Below are 20,916 nucleotides of genomic sequence, written 5' to 3' on the forward strand. Positions count from 1 at the left end.
ATAGAACACCACTTCATTCCCTAACAAGGTATAAAAGAAACTATTAATTTCAGATAATTATTGTCTCGGTTAAATCCATTAATTTCATATGAAATGCTGCTTCCCCAAGTAGGTTCCCCCTGCTAGGGCTTGGCTCCACAGCACCTCAAACAAGTTGGATTGAATCATCAACACCATTTTAAAGCATCATCACCAAAACCATGAAATACAATTGAACCAAGGTTGAAAAACAAAAGCACAACACATTCATTGAGAACAGAACAAAAAAAATCTCAGAATGGACCAGTAAGTTCATATTATGATTTAGCAGCATCAACGAGGTTCTCCCTGAAGACGGTCTTGAAACTAAACTAATCTCAAACCGTGGACAAATCATCATTAACTTCTACTAATTAGCCACCGAAATATGAAATAACACACCAAAATAACATGACAGAATCAAACCCACAAAATCTTACAATGATGGAAACCAATTTCAACACAAAGATCATAAATCATTTGAAGAAAAATGATTTCTAATGGGCTCAGAATATATAACAGCTCTATCAATCAAGAGTTTTCTGAAGCAGAACTGGCATTAAAGCTGTAACTTAATCATCACTGCCAATTTGTACATGCAAATCATATTCATACAAATCAAAGAAAATCATAAACTAGGCATTTTTCTGAAACCAAAGAAAATCATTTAACTTAATAAATCATTAAACTTCTCCATAAATAGCTTCCATATCCCAAATCAAAAGCTAACCAAACACCCAAAGTACAATATCAAAAGCATTTACTACCTTGGCAAATAACCACAAAAATAAACCGAAGCAACTCAAAACTTCTCATCAATTTCAGCTACATACCCAACCAGTTACCATCCTCAAACAAATATCAAGAGCCCCAAAAGTCCCATTGGAATTGGCCATTCGGCGATTAACACAATAACCAATCCAAATAAACACCCATCTGTAATACCTTAGTCCAACATGAATAACCCTAAATAATCATCCCCAATCGTCCATGATTTTTAACACACAACAAAGATCTTTACCAGAATCGCAAACCCAAAATCACCAAAGAAACTCCGAGAGCCTCTGATTTTTGTAAAAATTAACACAAGCAATTCACAAATTTCGATCAATCAAAATAAACTGTGACGACCCGTTTTTTTTTTTTTTTTTTTTTTTTTTTTTTTTTTTTTATACAAACATAAACGAGTCATCGCAGTGGCACGACTAAGTGTCGCTCAGCCAACATAGACACATGTCCCATAACATGTACCTGATATACAGAGTTACATCTACAGCGGAATAAATCATGATACCAATACACATAGCGGAAAAGCATAACTATAAATGAACCTGTTATCTATACATAAGTGAGCCATAACACAAATCTATCTGTTTAAAGTTTAACTACATATTACTAATACAAGAGAATGGCTTATACAAAATAATGTGTGACACACACGTCACAAGCCATATATAAAAGTACCAAAAATGAGGACACCTCAGTCCTATCCCACTACGACTGTCGCTACAGGCTTCAATCGTAGTATCCCAAGTAGTGAGCTACCGGATCATCATCCGCCTCAAGAGTACCTGCAACCACAGGAATATCATCTACACGGTTGTGGTGGTATCCACATCCGCATAGGTGAAATAATGAGTTCACCGCCTTAGCATGAAACATACTAAGACCTCAGTGGTATAAGACTAACTGAGTTTTCACAAAGAACCAACCCTTATTTTATTTTTAGTCGTGCGAGCACTATATTAGCCACAATTTACCAATAGCTAATATAGCAAACACCGACTATTCAGAAATCATTTAAAACATACTATATAGCTGTGAAAACATGTAGAAGTTCCAGACATCCCTCCTTGGAAGTTTCTACATATAAACCCGTCTATAATAATACTTTTCAACGGTCGCTCAGACATATGTGCACACGATCACTCCATCACAGATATCACGTATACACATAGGTCTTAAGCAAAGAACATGGCATCTTACTCTTCCGTACTAGGATAACATCCTTCAACAAAACAGTCGCAACACCATCTCTAATCGTATTTCAGCTTCGTGCCTTGATGCCAGTAGATCATGAGAGCACTAGAGTTAAACTCAATCATGCTAACACGTCTTTCCTGATGAACAAGAACAGTCAACATTCCTACTCATAGACATGCCATTACTCGCACCTGGGTAGTCATGTATCCATGTACTTTCAAGTTCAATGTATGATATTAACACATGACTATTCGATAGAAATATACATAAGATCTTTTTCATGAAGACTCTTATGCATACCAATACGTCTAGTAAAACTACTCATAACATAAAAACAACTCTCACAAAACAATGCTATATATGCTATGCATGAACTGGGGCTAATAATGCTGCTGATACTGATATGCTGCTGATACTGATATGCTGCTGATACTGTTATGCTGCTGATATATTGATATTGCTGGTATGTATGCTCTATACTACATGCTCAATGTTCCGTGCTTGACCAGTATATATTTCATCACTACTGTGTCACGCTGAAATTATGCAATTGTTAAATCACGTCCTTTTAAAACTAAACAAATCCAGCATTTTATCCAACACTTTGAAATCAATCAAAACTTAGTTTCTTTATAAAATCTACACAGTTTCAACATGACATGTTCTTAAACAATTTGCATAATTTAAATCTCAACCGCAGAACTCAACACTTTAAATCTAGTCAATACTTTTCACTCTTGCACTATGTCTTAAACATCATTGATATAGTTTAAACATAATCGAAACTAATAAATCATCTCAAAGCATATACATTTCATCATATGGTTGGTTCAGTTTCATAAACAATATATATATTTTTATCAATCCAATACATATAAAAATATATATTTTCTCAGTGAGTGGAATACCCACCTTGGCTGCATTGGACTCTTGACTCGAACTCTACATTGGAGAATCCGTTGGAAGTATCCAATCCGGACACTATCCTGCAAACGTTGGTATCGTTAGACTATGCTATTGAACCCCATACTTTATTACACATAAACTACCCGCATACTCACACGTCGCATTACTCTATCTCTAGAACTAATTAAGTTCCTTTAACTCTTATTAGGTCAATTCTCGCTTGTAGGTTCATATTTTATCACACTTATTTATCTTTAAGATACTTCTATTATTTTACTTGTCTATTTATTATATTAACAATGTATATTTGATTTATATACATTTATATGTATACACATACAACACTTAAACCTAATCCGATGATACACAAAAGTACTATGTATATATAGATAGGTGAATTAGTTACTAGGTTGCTACATAATTGATTTATATCACATTTATATGTTCTATAAGTCTATTAGCTTATACATATTAACTTAGGGTTATTTGGATAGTTTACATCATTTGTCTCCTATGATATTAGTCTTAGGCTCTAGGTTTATATCTTAATTTATTTCTTATCCTCAAACATCATTGTTATTACATTCAACGCTTTTATCTTTTATTAGCTACTAAACATCTAGGTAGTTTAGGTTATAGAACATAAATCTTATATAATATATCAATTTAACCACTCATTTTAGATTATGTTACAATATATATATACATACTAACGCTTGAGGCATATACATAGATTTTCTATTAAAACCACATAGACACATACATTCTCCAAAACTACACCCTTCTCACCTAAAGCATCTCTAATTAGCCACATACAAACAACCATCAACAATCTAACACAATATCTTATGACCATCCACTTAGGAGCTCTTCCACAATCTCTACAAACTCAAACTTCAAGAAAACATCATCAAATAATCATAACATAAACCATCTCTAATAAACTTCCAAGTCTAACTATCCTTAGGCATCCACCAACATGAAAATCACCCAGAATTCCAACAACAACAATACCCAAACACCAAACAATCATCTATAAACATTAATCTCAACCCTTAACAATTAATCATTAGCCAATTATCGCTAAACTATCAATCCAACCAGATTTGGTTCTACCAAAACATCCATCAAATTAAAATGTCAAACCACTCCAATATCACATTAAAGCCCCAATTGGTTAAACCAATCCCTACAACAATACATCCAAATATCATTTAAACAGAATATCAACAACAAAGCCCCAATTGGGACCTTCCAAAATCAAACTATTTTTGCTTAGCATGAACCCTAACTTACAAGCACAATCAATAACCCATAAAACTCTTAAGATTTCAACCTAAATCAACCCAAAATGCACCACACCAAATCATCCCATTAAAATTACCCTAATCAGCCCATCATCAGAAAACATTCAATAAAAATCACCAAAGACCCATTCAGCCACCTAGAAAATCATCAACAAGCCATAACTAAAATCAATCCCAAATCAGCCCTACAATCTCCAATAAACCCCCATTCATTTTTTTGCAACCAAAAATCTTAAACATTAACCACTGAAAATCAACCCAAATCAAAACCCATAAGATTATTCATCAAAATGAGTAGCTTTCAAAACCCTAGAATTTCATCTCAGCCAAGACCCAATCAAAACTCTAAAAATAAGATACTAATTTCATGCTATTAAACAATGGGTAACTCAAAACACAAAGAAATAGGGTTAGAGATTTTTACCAATTTCTGATTTCCCTTCCATCAGTCAAAACCCACGAAAATCACTGAAAATCGCCACTTCTAGCCTCACCGGCATCATTAGCTCCAACCCACCGACAACCCACTCCAAAAATCGCACCTCACGGCCTCACTCATGGGATGGGCGTGTGTGACGGAGAGAAAATGTGGAAGGGGAAGTGCTGTGCGGGTTTGTGGGTGCGAGAGAAAAACGAGGAGAGGAAGAAGGAAAAGGGGAAGGGTTCTACTGGCTGAGCGTGACCGAAGAGGAAGGAGAAGAGAAGAAGGGAGAGGGAACCGGGTGCTGGAACAGGGGAGGGGCTGCTGTCCACTGAAAGAGAGGAGAGAAAAAGAAAGAAAAGAAGAAAAGAAAAGAGGAAAAAGGGGGGAGATTCGGGTGGTCCACATGAGTCAAGGGGAAAGGATAAGGGGATGTGTAACATTACAAAAATGCCCTCTAGCTTAACTAAGTATAATATTATGAAATGGGCTATAATGGTAACTCAAGGTTTGGATTTAAAAGACATTATTTTATTATTATTTTTTTCTTTCTTTTCTTGGCCTATCATTTACAAGTCTATAGGATAAAATAAACACTTTGTTTATTTTACCACATTAATTAGGCTTATTTTTATTTAATTCTAAAAACCCATTAATAATATTCTACCATTTTCTCTTCACTTTTCTAAATTAAATTCTCAAATGTGATTTTACCACACTAAATGGGCTTACATTAATTTACTTTCTAATAAACTCATTAAATAATTTTTTGGATATTACATAAACAGAGGACAAAGTTCTCATCAACCTGCCTATTTGGCAATTAAAATTTTCTCCATTTGGTAAATTTGCTTTCCCCATAAACTTATCAAACTTTTAATTGGTCTTCTAAATCATAATCGTGAATAAGTTGTGTTGCGATTTATGGGGAAAGCAAATTTACCCGCATGAAACAAAATATTAAGTCTTTACTTTCTTTTTTTTTTTGGTGATTTTTTTGGTAATTGTAAATGGTGCATTTCAATTCAAGGTAGATTTGTCACTCAAAAATGCTTCATTGTCACGTCTCGTGGATTCCGTCAATTTTTATGCCCGAATCTGACTTAGGGTCCTACTCGTAACAAAGTGGTAGTTTAGAAGAGCGAGTTGCAGTGAGTAGTAGTTTAAGGGTATAAATGTAAATGTGGTAATATTTTAATGGAGAAAAATGTAATTCAGAAACTTGAAACAACTAGAGCGTGAAAACTCTAAATAATTAGAGTTGGAAACTCTGATTTGTCCATGCATACTCCAATTCTGTCCGGGTCTATTGAGAGCATTGACTACTTGTAATGAGTCTCCTTCCAAGATGATCTTGTCCATACCCCTGTTGCGGCAAAACTCAGCAGCTCTCAAGGCTGCAAATGCTTTTGCAACCATCGGATTCACCCTTGCTTCCAGCAAAAAACTAGCAGCTGCATGAACCTAGCCGTTAGAGTCTTGCACAATGAACTCGCTAACTAGTATTTATTGGACTATGCAACACAATAATGTAAAGATAAATTAAGGTCTGAAATTCGATTGATTAGCGCTTACGGTTAGCATGAAAAAGTAGAAATATTTAGTCCAAAAGTTGTGAGCATAAATAAATAACTTTCCCTTCAAAATTATGTAGAATATGTCATAATCAACAATTTGATTGTCTCCTTTACTTTCTTTTTTCTCATAAAAAAAACTCATAGACATAATGTTATTGTTCCCAAGTATAATTAATTGCCTATGTGTCTTGAACTGAAAAGCTGAAAGTTTCAACCACAAACCAATGCTAGTAAAATTAGTTATCAAAAAATTACATTTAATAATCCCTTCTAGAAATATATATTTTGTTTGATGCAAAATCCCCATTCACTACACCCTGTTTTTCCAAAAATCTCCAGCTCGTTTTCCTATTTAATTTTTGGTTGTTGCAATCTGCTTATATGTTTCTTCATTTATTCATATTTCTTAAAACACAAACATAATTAACTCTCTCCATGGTTTGTTGTAATTACAAAGCATTGATGGTCATTTTAGTTAGTCGAAAATTGCATCCAGTAAGGCATTCGAGAAATATTTTGTCTAATGTTAAACCCTTTAGCTTGAATAAAATACTCCAAAAACATGTTGCTCTATTCGTGTATATCGATTCACATCTCAAGGCTACGTATGTACTTAAGGATTTATATGGATATAAAAAACAGAGAAGGAAAAGACATGTTTATTAGACATTTGTTCTTTGAAGTTTAGGTTTGTTTAATAGACATTTGTACACTTGTATGTACGAAAATTTTGGGGCACATAATTTTTTTTTTTTTTTTTTTTTTTTCTTTTGAATAATAATGCATGGTTGTCCATATATATTGTGGCAGGTGCAATACCAAGTGAAATTGGTAATCTCCAACACCTTAAGTTATTAGATACTCGTTTCAATAACTTTACAGGTCCAATTCCATTTGAGATATTTAATATCTTAACAATAATAGAAATTGATATGTCTTACAATAACCTCTCAAGGCATCTTCCATCAAATGTAGGCCTCTTCCTTTCAAATCTTTATGGCCTTTATCTTGAAGGAAACAAACTGAGTGGAACAATTCCAAGCTCTATCTCCAATGCATCACAACTGATTTTGGGGCTTAATTTCTAAATCACTTGGTAATTTAAGGCTCCTCGAGCAACTCACCCTATCAGAAAATAATTTGACCCTCGGATCTTCCACTCCAAAATTCAACCTTTTCTCTTCTTTGTCAAAATTGGCATATCTAATAGCTTTAGATTTGTCAAATAATCCACTAAATGGCGTCCTTCCGAGCTCCATTGGAAATCTCTCTACTTCTCTTTAGAAACTTCGCATGGATAATTGCCATATTAAGGGCAGTATTCCTAGAGATATAGGCAATTTAAGCAACTTGATCACTTTGGAGTTACAGAACAATGAGTTGACTGGACCTATTCTAGCTACATTGGGAAGATTGCAAAAGCTTCAAGGTTTGAGACTTTATAATAATAGACTAGACAGTCCCATCCCATCTGATCTTTGCCATTTAGGGAGCTTGTTTGAATTGTTTTTAGGCAATAATGAGCTTTTTGGAGACATTCCTGTATGCATGCATAATATGACTTCTCTAAGATATCTTTACTTAGACTCCAATCGATTAACTTCAATGATTCCATTGAGCTTGTGGAGCCTCACATATATCTTAGTGGTTTACTTGTCATCAAATTCTCTAAATGGCTCTCTCCCATTAGACATTGGAAATTTGAAGGTCTTGAGAGTAGTAGAGTTATCAAGAAATCAATTAGTATCCCAACAACAATTAGTGGTCTCAAAGATATAGCTAATCTCTTGACGGATAATGAATTAATAAAAGGCTTAATTCCTGAATCTTTTGGTGCATTGGGAAGCTTGGAATTCTTGGATCTTTCCTGTAACAATTTGTCCAGAGAGATTCCCATGTCCTTCAAAGCACTATCACACCTCAAATATCTGAATGTTTCTTTCAATAGACTACGAGGAAAAGTTCTTGTAGGAGGACCATTTGTACACTTCTTTGCCGCATCATTTATGTCAAATGATGGACTTTGTGGTGCTCTTCAATTACAAGTTCTCTTATGTAAGGAAGGTGTTTCTCAATGAAAAAAAGACCACAGCCACACATATACTAAAATATGTATTACCAACAATTGGGTTAACAGTGTTTGTAGTTGCTCATGTTAGTATGGAAAAGATACCAAAAATGGAATATGAAAATTCCAATGGAAGAAAAACTCATTACCACTAGCCACATGGAGAAGAATTTCTCAACAAGAACTTTTACAAGTGATAGAAGGGTTCAGTGCAAACAACTTACTTGGTGGAAGGAGCTTTGGATCAGTATACCAAGGAACACTCTTTGAGGGAATGATTGTTGCAATAAAAGTTTTCAACTTGGTAGTCGAAGGGGCATTCAAGAGTTTTGATACAAAGTGTGAGGTACTACGCAATATTCGTCATCGGAATCTTGTAAAAATCATCAGCACGTGTAGTAACATCGACTTCGAAGCTTTTTTATTGGAATACATGCCTAATGGGAACCTAGAGAATTGGTTGTATTCTCAACACCGTTGTTTGAACATCTTACAAAGGCTAAATATAATGATTGATATTACCTCAGCTCTGGAATACCTTCATTATGGTTATTCAACATCTATTGTTCATTGTGATTTGAAGCCCAACAAAATCTTATTAGATGGAGATATGGTTGCACATGTTGCTGATTTTGGAATTGCCAAACTATTAGGTGATGGGGATTCTATGATGCGAACCGTGACTCTAGCTACTATTGGGTATATGGCACTAGGTAATGTTTTTATCGTACAGCTAAAACTTGCAAGTCTATCATTCTAGTCATGCATACATGCATAAATATAGCCTTTTCATAGAATATTGATTTTAGAACTTCATATCTTTTTATTTTTTTATTTTTTTATTCACTATTGCACAGGATTGCTAGTATGAGAGCATCAGGTTTGTTTATAGCTCTTTCATGTTTGTGCTTTTGAAATAATATAATAGTCTTGACACTCCCTTAAAGAGATTTGTTTATAGCCACTACTTTGTTATGGTAGATAATAATAGTGACATTTATAAGTGGTATACTTACTGATTGTAGTGACCTGTATGTAATGAGCCGAGGAAACTAGATGAAGACCAATGGAAGAACATATGTTGATCAAGTTAATAAGCCCTTAGTCAAGGAAACCATGTCAGATTTTGATCTATGAGTATGGAAAGCGATGAAACCAGACGAAGAACAATGGAAGAACAGTTTGGAGAGAAGAGATGAATATCTTGTTGTATTAAGCTTTGAGTATTGAACTTACATATATTAAACACATGAATGAAATACAATAGAAAAACAGATTAACTAATCCTGCAAACTCATCTAAGCTGTTCACTAATTTGCTGACTTGTAACAACTGTCAACACTATGAACAATCTTGAGCTTCATTCTGCATGGAGAAATGCTAGCCTTTGATATAGTGTCCACTGTTTTTCTACCCCCCTTTTCTTCGAGAATGTCCTTTCCACTAAAAAGAGTAGTAAAAATAATGCTCAGACTCATATTGCAACTACAACAATGCTATAAACAATTCGCTTGGTTCAACCATTTGAACAACGGTTGAAATCTGCCCCTAAAAGAAACTAAACAAGAAAGCTTGACCAGTCATATTTTCATTGAATAAGGTTTTACATAAACATGAAATGTACCAAGCAATTTCATTACTTAGGAAGAAGAGGAGGATGTGTTTTTGTGTTTAGAACCTTAGCAGTCTCGGGTTGTCCTGTTTTAAAACTGCACTCTAAAACTGCATTAGGCTCCGATCCCCTTTTACTAACTTTTGGATATCCCATGAATCTTTCCAAACCCAATGTTCGACTGTATCTGGATAATTCTAAACTCTTCCTCATCTATTTTTATAAAAGTAATTTTATTTAGTAGGCTCATGCATAACTGTATGGCAGTTGCACATGAGTCTATTAAATAGAATTATTTTCTTATAAATCACTCTTTTCTTTTGTTTGCAGTCATTTCTATAATGAAAAGATTTCAACATCATCCAATTAAACTCAGGTTTTCAATGATAATTTCCCAAACAACATAAAGAAAATTCTTATTTACATATTTTTGTGTATATCTCACTTATATTGTGATTTTAATTAAATTAAATAGATATAACAATTAAATGTAATAATTAAAAATAGAAAGTTGTAACTTGTTGAGAGTTTCCTAGCCTGATCCCTTTATGTTGGCAGAGTAATGCTACATGTCATACCCATGTCCCTCTTGTGTCCCTCTAAAAATGAGGTGGCTTTTAAAATCACCATTGAGCTTGTGATTGATCAAAATTGAATTTTGATCACATGGTGATTTTAAAAATCACATCGTTTTTAGAGGGACACAAGAGGGACATGGGTATGACATTTAGGCCTCGTTTGGTTTGCGGATTAGACCCATGGAAAGGAATAGCTATTCCTACGGAATAGCTATTCCTTTGTTTGGTTGTATATTATTTAAGGGAATAGTTATTCCCACGGAATAGCTATTCCCTTATGAAGAGGAATATGTATTCCACTCAAAAAGGAGTGGAATACCTATTCCTTTCCTGTGGGAATAAATAAAATTCGTCTTTTGCCCAAAAACCCCAACCCTCTCAACACCCAAGTCTCTTATCCCTCTCTCTCTCTCTGTTTCTCAACTCATGGTGTGTTTGGATACGAAATTTTGACAATAAAATATAATTCTGATTCTACTTTTTTCAAAAATAAATCATATTTTATTCAACTTTTTAAAAAAAACAAATTATATTTTATTCAACTTTTTATAAACAAATCATATTTTATTTAATTTTTTTCTAAAAAGTCAAATCTCAAAATTCGCAAACAGAATAAGAATTTAATTCTGATTTCAAAAATTCATCACTCAAATGCACCATCAGTATCTCTCTCCATCTCTGCAATTATATTATCATCCTCCTCTCTCTGTTTCTCAAACAACTTAATTTGTTGTGGGGTAGTCTTTTTTTTTTTTTTTCCTCCTCCTATGATTTAGCTTACAGAATGCACTTAGACGTAGCAAAACGAGTACCTCTTAATATTGGGGGGACTCCAATTGTCTTGTGAAGGTTTGAGAAAAACTTTGTAAGCAAAGAACGAATGTTTGTTGCTGAAAAACAAATAAAAAATAATAAAATAAAAAGGGCTTTGTAGATGGATTTTTTTTTTTTTTTTTCTTCTTATAAATCATTTTACTTTGTAAGCAAAGAATGAATGTTTGTTGTTGGAAAACAAATAAAAAAGAATAAAATAAAAAATGGCTTTGCAAATGATCTATTTTATTTTATTTATTTATTTTTATGATGGTGATATGATGATTATGTCTGTGTGTGTGTGTGTATGTTTTTTTTTTTTTTTTTTTTTTTTTTTTTTTTTTTTCTTATAAATCATTTTGTAGCGTAATTGTATATGAAAAAAAAAAAAAAACCATGAACTCTATGAAATTAAAAAAAAAAAAAAAACAAAAAAAGGTCATAGTATGATTGTTTATGTTTCTTAAATAAATAAAAAAAAATGTCCTTAAGAATATAAATTATATTTGTATTATAAGGGTATTTTAGAAAATTTGATTATAATATGATTTCATTCACCAATGCATTGCACTGTACCAAACAAAAGAATACATATGCAATGTTCTATTCCACCGTTACAACCAAACAAAAGAATAGGAATAGTTATTCCATTCCACCTTCATCTATTCCCATGAATAGTTATTCCTTTTCCTAATGGAATAGACATTCCGCAAACCAAACGAGGCCTTAGAATTACTCATGTTGGCAAATGGCAATATAATCCATGGGCTCTCCAATTTATTATAAATCTTCTTAATAAGCTTAGTCCAAGTCCATGAGTCACAAGAGCCCAAAACGAACACTCAAAGGTTCAATTTTTGAAAGAAGAAGCATAAGCGTAAAACCAAAGAAAATTCGAAGTGATTCAAAAACAGATTTAAAAGATCAAAATAACCTAAAAAAGAAAAATAAATAGAGTAATGCTACTCATGACATCTATTTAGCACTGTAGCACTCTCATTTCACATCAGCTCATTTGGCATATTTTAAGTGGTTATTCATTTGTTAGAAAGCCACTTAAAACACGCTGCATAATTAACTGATATAAAATATATGTAATAAATTGACGTGAAGAATAAGATTGCGTAAATAAATAAGTTACAGAAAAAGTAAATACTAGAATATTAAGGTATGAAACGACACATTGAAATCTCTCTCCCTCTCTAGGTTCTTTAAGGAGAAAAATTGATATAATGATGATTGTGGAGATGAGGAAAGAAAATAGTAGTTTGAGACAAGTTAGATTATTATTATTATTATTTTTTGTTTGAGTGGACGCGTTGGATTTGGTTATGAGTGAAATGAAGAGATAACTCATTTGAGTGTTAGTCACGCTAATGGCCTCCCAAATTCAAATCCACTCTTCTACTTTTTCTTGAAATAATTGCTTCAATTTTCCTCTTATTATTATTTTTTATTTTTAATACAAAAAATTATCTTTTTCACAAGACTTAGTGGAGCACTATGGATGTGGTAATCACTGATGTGCACATCCTAATTAACAATTCTAAAAACATGATGAAGATGATAATCATGTGCTTCAGTGTCAAATGTGGGGAAGCATGGAGTGATAATTATTGAAGTAAGCAACACGAAATGTGTTCATAATTATTATCAAAAAATTGAATAAATATGATGTTTTAAATATTGAAATAATTTGAGGAACATGGTCTAGTTATGCCATTTTCATTTGGATCTCAAAAAAACTTGTAGATGGTATGAATTTAAGTAAATGAAATACAAAATTTTAAATTACTATCTTCTTGCAATTAAATAAGTATCATATATTTGGATGTGACCATAGTAATATTTACTCCCGGGAAACAAATGACAAAGGGAGCCTAAACGGACAGGGAGACTGTAGGAACCCAGCCCCATCAAAGACACTAGCGACACTCAAACCAACAACGTGAAAATATTAAGGTATGAAATATCACAATGAAATCTCTCTCCCTCCCTAAACTCGTTAGGGAGAAACATTGGTCTAACAATGATTGTGGAGATGAAAAAAGAAAATTGTCGTACGAGTGAAATGAAGAGATGAGGAAAAAGTTTTATTTTGTAGTGTTTTTTTTTTATTTGAGTAATAATAAAAAATTATTGATGTGATATAAAAAGTAAAAAAAAAAAAGTTGGAATGTTTTGAAGTTGATTTTTTTGAAAGAAGTAAAAATAGAGAGGGGAAGAGAAATAGTGCCAAACGGTGCCGAGAAGTCCGTGTTGATTTGACTCATTAGAGTATTAGTAACACTAATGACTCCGTTTGGTAAATATTTTTGTGAAATTTTTTTTTAATAATAATAAAATATGATCAATGTGATTTAAACTAGGAAAAAGTTTGTAATTTTTTATATGGAAGAAACTTGGAGGATCTTCACCTTGGGTTTTCCGTTATTTATTTGAGAAAACTAAGCATATGCCTCTAACCCAACTTGACCAAGGAGCACATCCATGAAGAAAAAAAAATAATAAGACTACTCTTTTGCTCTTTGAATTTGGAACTTGTAATTACTATCTCTGCTTCTTATGCTAACATACTCTGTTCCTTGAACATAACCAACACTCAAAGATGTAACTAATTATGTTCTTGTAGACTTACAAATAATGGTCCCCTTTGAAGTTCACAGATTGAGTTACAAGTTAATTTCGGCATATAATCATATATTTTCTAGAATCTATACAACATATTAAAATCAGTTTTTTCCATTAGAAGAAAGATGAATTTTTTACTAAATCTAAAGGAGGACAATGTGGAAGTCAGTATTCAGTCATTTTAGCAAATGAGAATTGAAAGGACTAAGTTTTACCCTCTTCAATCCCCTGATTATTTAGCAAAATGATTAAGCTTCCATAATTTTTGATTGCCCATCCACGACCATCACTATGAGTGAACTGGGTGACCTTTAAACCTTTTTTTCTAAAAAAAATAAAATAAAATTTAAGAGGCAGAATTAATTTTTAATCATTTATGTTCTCTATTTAACACAAAAATTGATGGATGTCTTGAATTTATTATGAATCCAAACTTGTATCTCAAATCTGTTAAATTACAATCTGAAGGCTTACAGTCAAATGATCAAAAGCATGGGGATTCTTGTTTGATTTTTCTTTTCCAGCCCTTTCGGCCCTCTAAGGTAACTAAAAGAAGTGGGTTGGCCATTTAAGAACCCAACCCACTGCCAGAGCCGGACTCATATAAAAGTTATATATATATGTATGAAGATCATCTAAATACCACATGGTTGTTGTTGTTGTAATTGGCCGGTCTTCTTCCTCTTACTAATTACACATTAGATCGTGTTTGAATGTTAGGTAATGTGGAGTTATACTCCAAAATTGTTTCCTTCAATTGCCAATAGAATTTAAAGTCAATTTATGATCAAATTAACAGTAATTAAGAGTGTACATGCGAATGCATCTATTTGCAATGATTAATCTTAAACAAACTTTAATTCAATGCCATAATCTAGCTAGTGTCACAACTACGGCTTATACCAAAACTACCAAAAAGCGAATTTGAGTGGATTGATCAAACACGGCAGCTAAATTAGGATTAGTTAATTCTTAATCCAACCAGGGTGTTTAATGTTTAATTTTTATTTAATTTGAGCAACATTACCAACTCAAAAGTGTTAATCTGGGTGAATTTAGTTTCATAGCGTCCTTAGAAAGAAGAAATAGTGTGGTGGAGAAGTCTAACAAAGGCCAGGTGTACCATCCTTAGCGTTTAATAAACGAGATCATGAGGGCCTCAATCGTTGATGCTCATGGAAATTTGGTGAGAGTAGTATTGACGGAATTTAAAAATATCAATGCATATTATTTTTGTGCAAATAAAATTTAATATTTTGCTGTCTCTTCTTTATTTTATCTTTTTATCCATTATCATGCTCTGTTAGTATTGAGTTTATACGTTTTTGTGTTAGAATATATGAAAATATATTTGATATTTAGTTGATAATGAAATATTCTTTAGATATATTTCCCTAATGTTCTTGTTATTTGAGGTTTACTTGTTCATTACTCTCTCTCTCTCTCTCTCTCTCTCTCTCTCTCTAAATAGAGAGTTATATAATACAATTAATTATACTTAAATAAACAAGATGTCCATTTGGGTTTGATATTTTAAAATGTGATTTTTAAAAACGCAATTAAGTGTTTAATAAAATTGTTATTTGACCTTTAAAATTATAGTTTAGTTTTTAAAATTATACGTTATCAAAAAAATACGCTATTGCCTGTAATTTGAAAACGTATATTTTCTGTGTTTTCAAATCACATTTTTTTTTTTAAAAAAAAAAAAAAAACTCAATTCTAAACAATTTATTTTCTTCAATTTAGTTCAAAATTACATTTTTTGTCCACAAAATTGCAATTCCCAATGGACCCGTAGTCCACACGTACATCTCCACTTCAACTCTTCCGCTCTCCCTGTTATTGTTCTCGTCATAGATTTCTAGATGATAACAAACCTTTCTATACAGTTTTCTACATGGTATCAGAAGCTTTATTATATGTCGAGACTTTGAAAAATACTTGACAGCTCAATATTTCATTGGAACGATGGAATGTGTGGTGCAGAGGTCTGCTTCTAGTCCTTCCATACATGTCGCAGTGTTAGAGGGCTTGAATTGTGCAAATAATATTTCTCTCCATTATTTCACAATTAAGATGGTAAAGAATCACATCAAAATATATACTTGATCATTTTGCACAACAATCAACATAGAGGACTTTCGTAGCAACAACTTCAGCAAAGTGGCAAGTGACTGACTACTTCGATAAAAACAACTTGGTTGATGTTGGGAGTTTTGGCATGGTATACAAAAGGTCTTCAAATTGGCATTTGGCACCACCCACAAGTTTCAAAGCAGAAACCCAAGACGTGCGTGATGCGCCAACTTCGTGCACATGACATTGACAATGCTGTCAAAGTCATCACTAATTCACTAGTGGGTTCCGGTCATCACAACTGACAACATTGCATTTGAACATCTCGATGTTCTAAAATGTCATGCCTATTTCTATACCATGGTGCACGGCATTCTAAGCCAGATGAAGACTTGGTTGCACATGTCAAGACAATTTTGTCAAATTCATCACTAGTTGGTGCTTTAACACACTAGTTTGGAAAAGTGTAAAATGTCATGCGTATTTCTACACCATGGTGCACGGCCTTCTAAAGCCAAATGAAGACTTGCTTGCACATGTCATGACAATCTTGTCAAATTTATCACTAGTTGGTGCTTTAATAGGAGTTTGGAAAGGTGTAAAATGTCATGCCTATTTCTACACCACGGTGCACGGCATTCGGAAGCCCAATGAGACTTGCTTGCACAGGTCATGAAAATCTAGTCAATTTTTTTTTTTTTTTTTTTTTTTTTTTTTTTTTTTTTTTTTTATATATATATATATATATATATATATATATATATATATATATATATATATATATATATATATATATATATATATATATATATTTCAATTTGGCTCCCATATTCAGAAGGCTGGTTCCGCCACTGCTCCAAAGTGAAAAGAGTGAACATGTCATGAAATTCCAAAGGAAAGTCATGATATTGATGATGATAGTGAATTAGCGATGGATCTGTTAAGGAATAAATTTTGGGGACAGATCGATAACCATTAAGCACGGTAGATGATTTACAGCTTGCAAGGCCCATACTTAAGATATTCCAATTAATGAGCTTTTAATTCTTGGACCTGTCCCATACTTAATAGTGTACCTAGAAATTCATTGGTTGCCTATTTATACTCCCTGTAGCATATACACGACATTCTTAAGCCCAGTTATATAGTTACTAAAAAAGAGAGGGTCGATAAACAATATGTCACAATAAGTAATTTGCTTGATTCAAAGAGAGAGAGAAATGACTACTTCAAAAACCTAACTATTATTTTATTTCAATGACATATTCCACGAACTAAGCCAGCCCTTAATATTTTGCTTTAGACAAAAAGTTGCTCAAAATATCATGAATAATTTTTTTTTCTTCATATTATCAATTTAGGAAAAATAACACCGTTGGAAACATCTTATTGTCAATTTTCTTTTGTTCTTTGAAAACAATTTTCTAAAAGTATTCTGTGAAATTTTCTTTTGTTCCTGTGTATACTATCTATGTATTTAGAGGCGCCTTATGCCTTTTTAATGAAATTTTCTTACTTAAAAATAAAAAAATAAAAAAAACACACACACAAAACACAACCAAATTGGCCCTTAGATTAATTATCAGTCTTTAGAATTTTTCCAGTCAAGTAATGTAAATTAAATCTTGCTTGACTTTCATCATCTTTCCAAGATTTATCATTGACTGAACGCAACATATTTGTGGCGTTAACAGCACTTTTACATATCGAACAAGGATATCATTTTATAATTGAAAATAACATCAAAGTAATCTACCCTTATTGTTAGAAAAAATAATAGAAAGCAGAAAATTGAGAAATGTTCTTAAGGTGCGTTACAATGTTAATTTCCTTAAGAAATTATTTTTGCTTACTAGAACTGTTATGCAAAGGGTTACAACAAATATTTTCTTAGAATACAATGAAGCCAATAAATCTTTTATTCTTAATTGCATTTTGTACAAATAAAATTAAACCTAAATATTCTCAGATTTTCTATTCTAGCAGACTCAAATTTAAAGTACAAAAGGTGTTTTGAGAGAAACAAAAGAAGATATTTTTTTTTTTTTTTTTTTTTTTTTTTTTGTGTGTTTTTAAAAGCTAGACTGCATATGACTATGTATAGCGTTAAAAATAGCAATTATTTATGTATTTTCACTAACAGTACTTAGTTTTGAAATTGACAGTTATAAACTGCAAATCTCAAGCACTTAATTCTGACCGTTAGATTAAATTATTATCAATGACAATTTAATTATAACTATTATATCATAATTGTTAATAAAGTAACTATCATTTAATCACAATTGTTAGGTCAAAGTTTATTTGATCTTACAGTTGCCGTTACTAATAGTTTAGTATATCAAACCACTCAATCTATCTTAGAAGCATTCTATGGTCTAAATCAAATCATTAGATCAAATGATCATGACCATAAAAAATGAACGGTCAAGATTTGAACGACCATCCAATTGTGCTATCTAGGCATACCATTAGCGCCTAATAGCCCACTGCCAAACACACGTGTGCAGTATTTCACACCGTACTATAATCTACACACAAGTGTATACATATAAGCATTACTCTAAAGTAAATGCTTGAAGTGAATTGAACCTTTCAAAAAATAATAATGCTAGAAGTCTCCTCCTGTCCGTCTTGCTTCTTTCGAAAAATGATTAAACTTTTAAACTCAACAGTTGATTTGTAATAGGTCACTATTGAATTTTGATAAAACAATAATTTTAAAAAGTCAAATTGTTTTCGGAGGGACACGGGATAAACTTCTAGAATTACTCTATTTTAAATGTCAATTTGGTGGGAGTATTATTGATGGAATTTGAAAATATGAATGCATATTTTTTTTGTGCTAATAAAATTTGATATTTAGCTGTCTTTTCTTTATGTTCTCCATTTTGCTAGCTAGTATATATCATGCATGCTATATCAGTATTGGGTTTATGCGCGATGAATGAGTTTCCTTCCTTTGTACGGTTTGTGCAAGTTGTGAATGAGTTCCTTGGATTTTAATTGTCATTTTTTTATATTTTATATTCTTCTCAAACGATTTCCAGAGATCATATAAGTTTTTCATTTGAGAGTTATTTCCTTCCGAAAATTTGATTATGTTTTTCGTCTTGTGTTGAATAAAGTGAGCTTGCAATGCCCATAATACTCTAGCTGCATTGGGAAATTCCAATGACTCGACTATTTGGACGTGTCCCATAATATTCCAAATGAAGGTTCTTTCAAATACTTTACAGCCCAATCTTTTATAAGCCGATAACGATGCATTGTGTGCTGCAGCACGCTCTGCTTCAATTAATCCTTCCATGCAACAACTTAATTAAGCAACTAACTAACACAACTCAATCTATCTTGGGCCGGTAAGAGTACTAATAATAATTTCCTTTTGATTTTTCTTAAATTTAGGAAACAAAATTACTTTTTGCTTTATTATCCAAATATACTTAACAATAGCTTTCATTATCTTTCTCTATTCCATTAAAATATTATTTCTTTACAAAATTCAAGTTTCCTATCTATCTTCATTTTATTTACAAAATTTAAACACAATCCCCACTGAAAGGCAAAAAAATGAGAGGAGTGAGATATTTTTTGTTAAAATAAGGTATAGGGAAGCTAAAGTGCTATTCAATATATTGGGTACCGTAGCACTATTGAGATTTTTGCTATATTTAAGGAAAAAAAGAAATTATAGATAAAAGCTGTTGCTAAAGCTCTAACGATGCATTGTAAGGTGTAGCTCTACTTCCAAGTCCTTCCATGCAACAACTTGAGCAAGTAACTGTCATGATTCAATCTTTCTTGGGCTGGTAACAACGCATTGTGTGGTGAAGCTCTGCTTCAAGTCCTTCCATGCAACAACTTGAGCAACTAACTGACACAGCTCATTAATCTTTCTTGGGCCGGTAACAATGCATTGTGTGGTGCAACTCTGCATATAGTTATGGTATTTTACTGATGGAAACTTTTACAAGAAAGAAACTTATTAATGAGTTTGAAGTGTTGGATAGAGGAATCATTGGTGCATTTAGTAACTAAAGTGGTCGATGCCAATTTGTTAAGAACCGAAAGAGATTATGCTTTTGTGGAGAATTGTATATAGTCTATAATGGGATTATCTTTGTAGTGTTGTGCCGAATTACTTAAGCAAAGAATTAATGCAAAAAGTATTTTAATCACACTCAACAAGATCAAAATGAAGTTTCTACAAGATATATACTTAAGGAAGCTAGTTATACGAGAACATGAGGATTGTTTAATTTATAGTTTTTTCATGTTTGTGCTTTTAAAATAATATAACTGTCTTGAGACTGCCACAAAGAGATTTGTTTATAGCCATTACTTTGTTATGTTAGATAATAATAGTAACATTTATATCTGGTATGGTTGATTGTACGTAGTGACTTAGAATTAGCTACCAATGGCTAAGTTAGTCTGAAAGTATTGAAGGCAACAAGATCATATATTAGATCGATTTGTTCTCGGTACGTACACAAATAATTGCAATTTGTGGGATTGTAGTTACAGATGTATGCTTGTATGTGGATATTGCCCCCAGCATCGTGTTAGGGAGGAAGGGGCCGGGTTCAATGCTCATTTGAAAATCGGTATTGGGCAGCCCAAGCTCTCATGTTTTCTTAATTACTTCAAAATCAATCCCATATCATGTTAAGAAGTCATCAGTCAAGGAGACCCGTTTCTTTGCCATGTTGTTGTACGTATTCCACACAAGAATTGGAAACCTTTGAGGACCTTTACCTGAGTTTTTTGTTATTTATTTTAGGAAACTAAGCATATTGCTTCTTCACCGAACAACATAATTTTTTCTATTTCTTTTTTATTTGATTTTATTTTCATTATTGTCTTTATTTTTCTATTTGTTTATATTTTCTTTCACTTCTAACCCAAGTTGAACAAGGA

The 20,916-nt window shown here is 32.5% G+C and overlaps 1 protein-coding gene, 1 long non-coding RNA gene and 1 other non-coding gene across 3 annotated transcripts; 1 reads left to right on the top strand and 2 right to left on the bottom strand.

The window, feature by feature from the left end:
* Nucleotides 1–517: 517 nt before the first annotated feature.
* Nucleotides 518–609, bottom strand: LOC133869978 (small nucleolar RNA Z223). Its single transcript, XR_009900602.1, has one exon. It is a non-coding gene; the product is annotated as a small nucleolar RNA Z223 (small nucleolar RNA).
* A 719-nt stretch (nt 610–1,328) lies between these two features.
* LOC133869658 (uncharacterized) lies at nt 1,329–5,009 on the bottom strand. The gene is made up of 2 exons (XR_009900490.1): nt 4,639–5,009; nt 1,329–1,610 (listed from the first exon to the last, which is right to left on the bottom strand). It is a non-coding gene; the product is annotated as an uncharacterized LOC133869658 (long non-coding RNA).
* A 2,496-nt stretch (nt 5,010–7,505) lies between these two features.
* On the top strand, nt 7,506–9,040 carry LOC133869238 (receptor kinase-like protein Xa21). Its single transcript, XM_062306193.1, has 3 exons — nt 7,506–7,641; nt 7,920–8,257; nt 8,417–9,040. Exons 1-3 carry the CDS (start codon nt 7,506–7,508, stop codon nt 9,038–9,040), a joined length of 1,098 nt encoding a protein of 365 aa, XP_062162177.1.
* Nucleotides 9,041–20,916: the final 11,876 nt, after the last annotated feature.

This window comes from Alnus glutinosa, chromosome 5, assembly GCF_958979055.1.
Source record: "Alnus glutinosa chromosome 5, dhAlnGlut1.1, whole genome shotgun sequence".
Taxonomy (NCBI): Eukaryota; Viridiplantae; Streptophyta; class Magnoliopsida; order Fagales; family Betulaceae; genus Alnus; species Alnus glutinosa.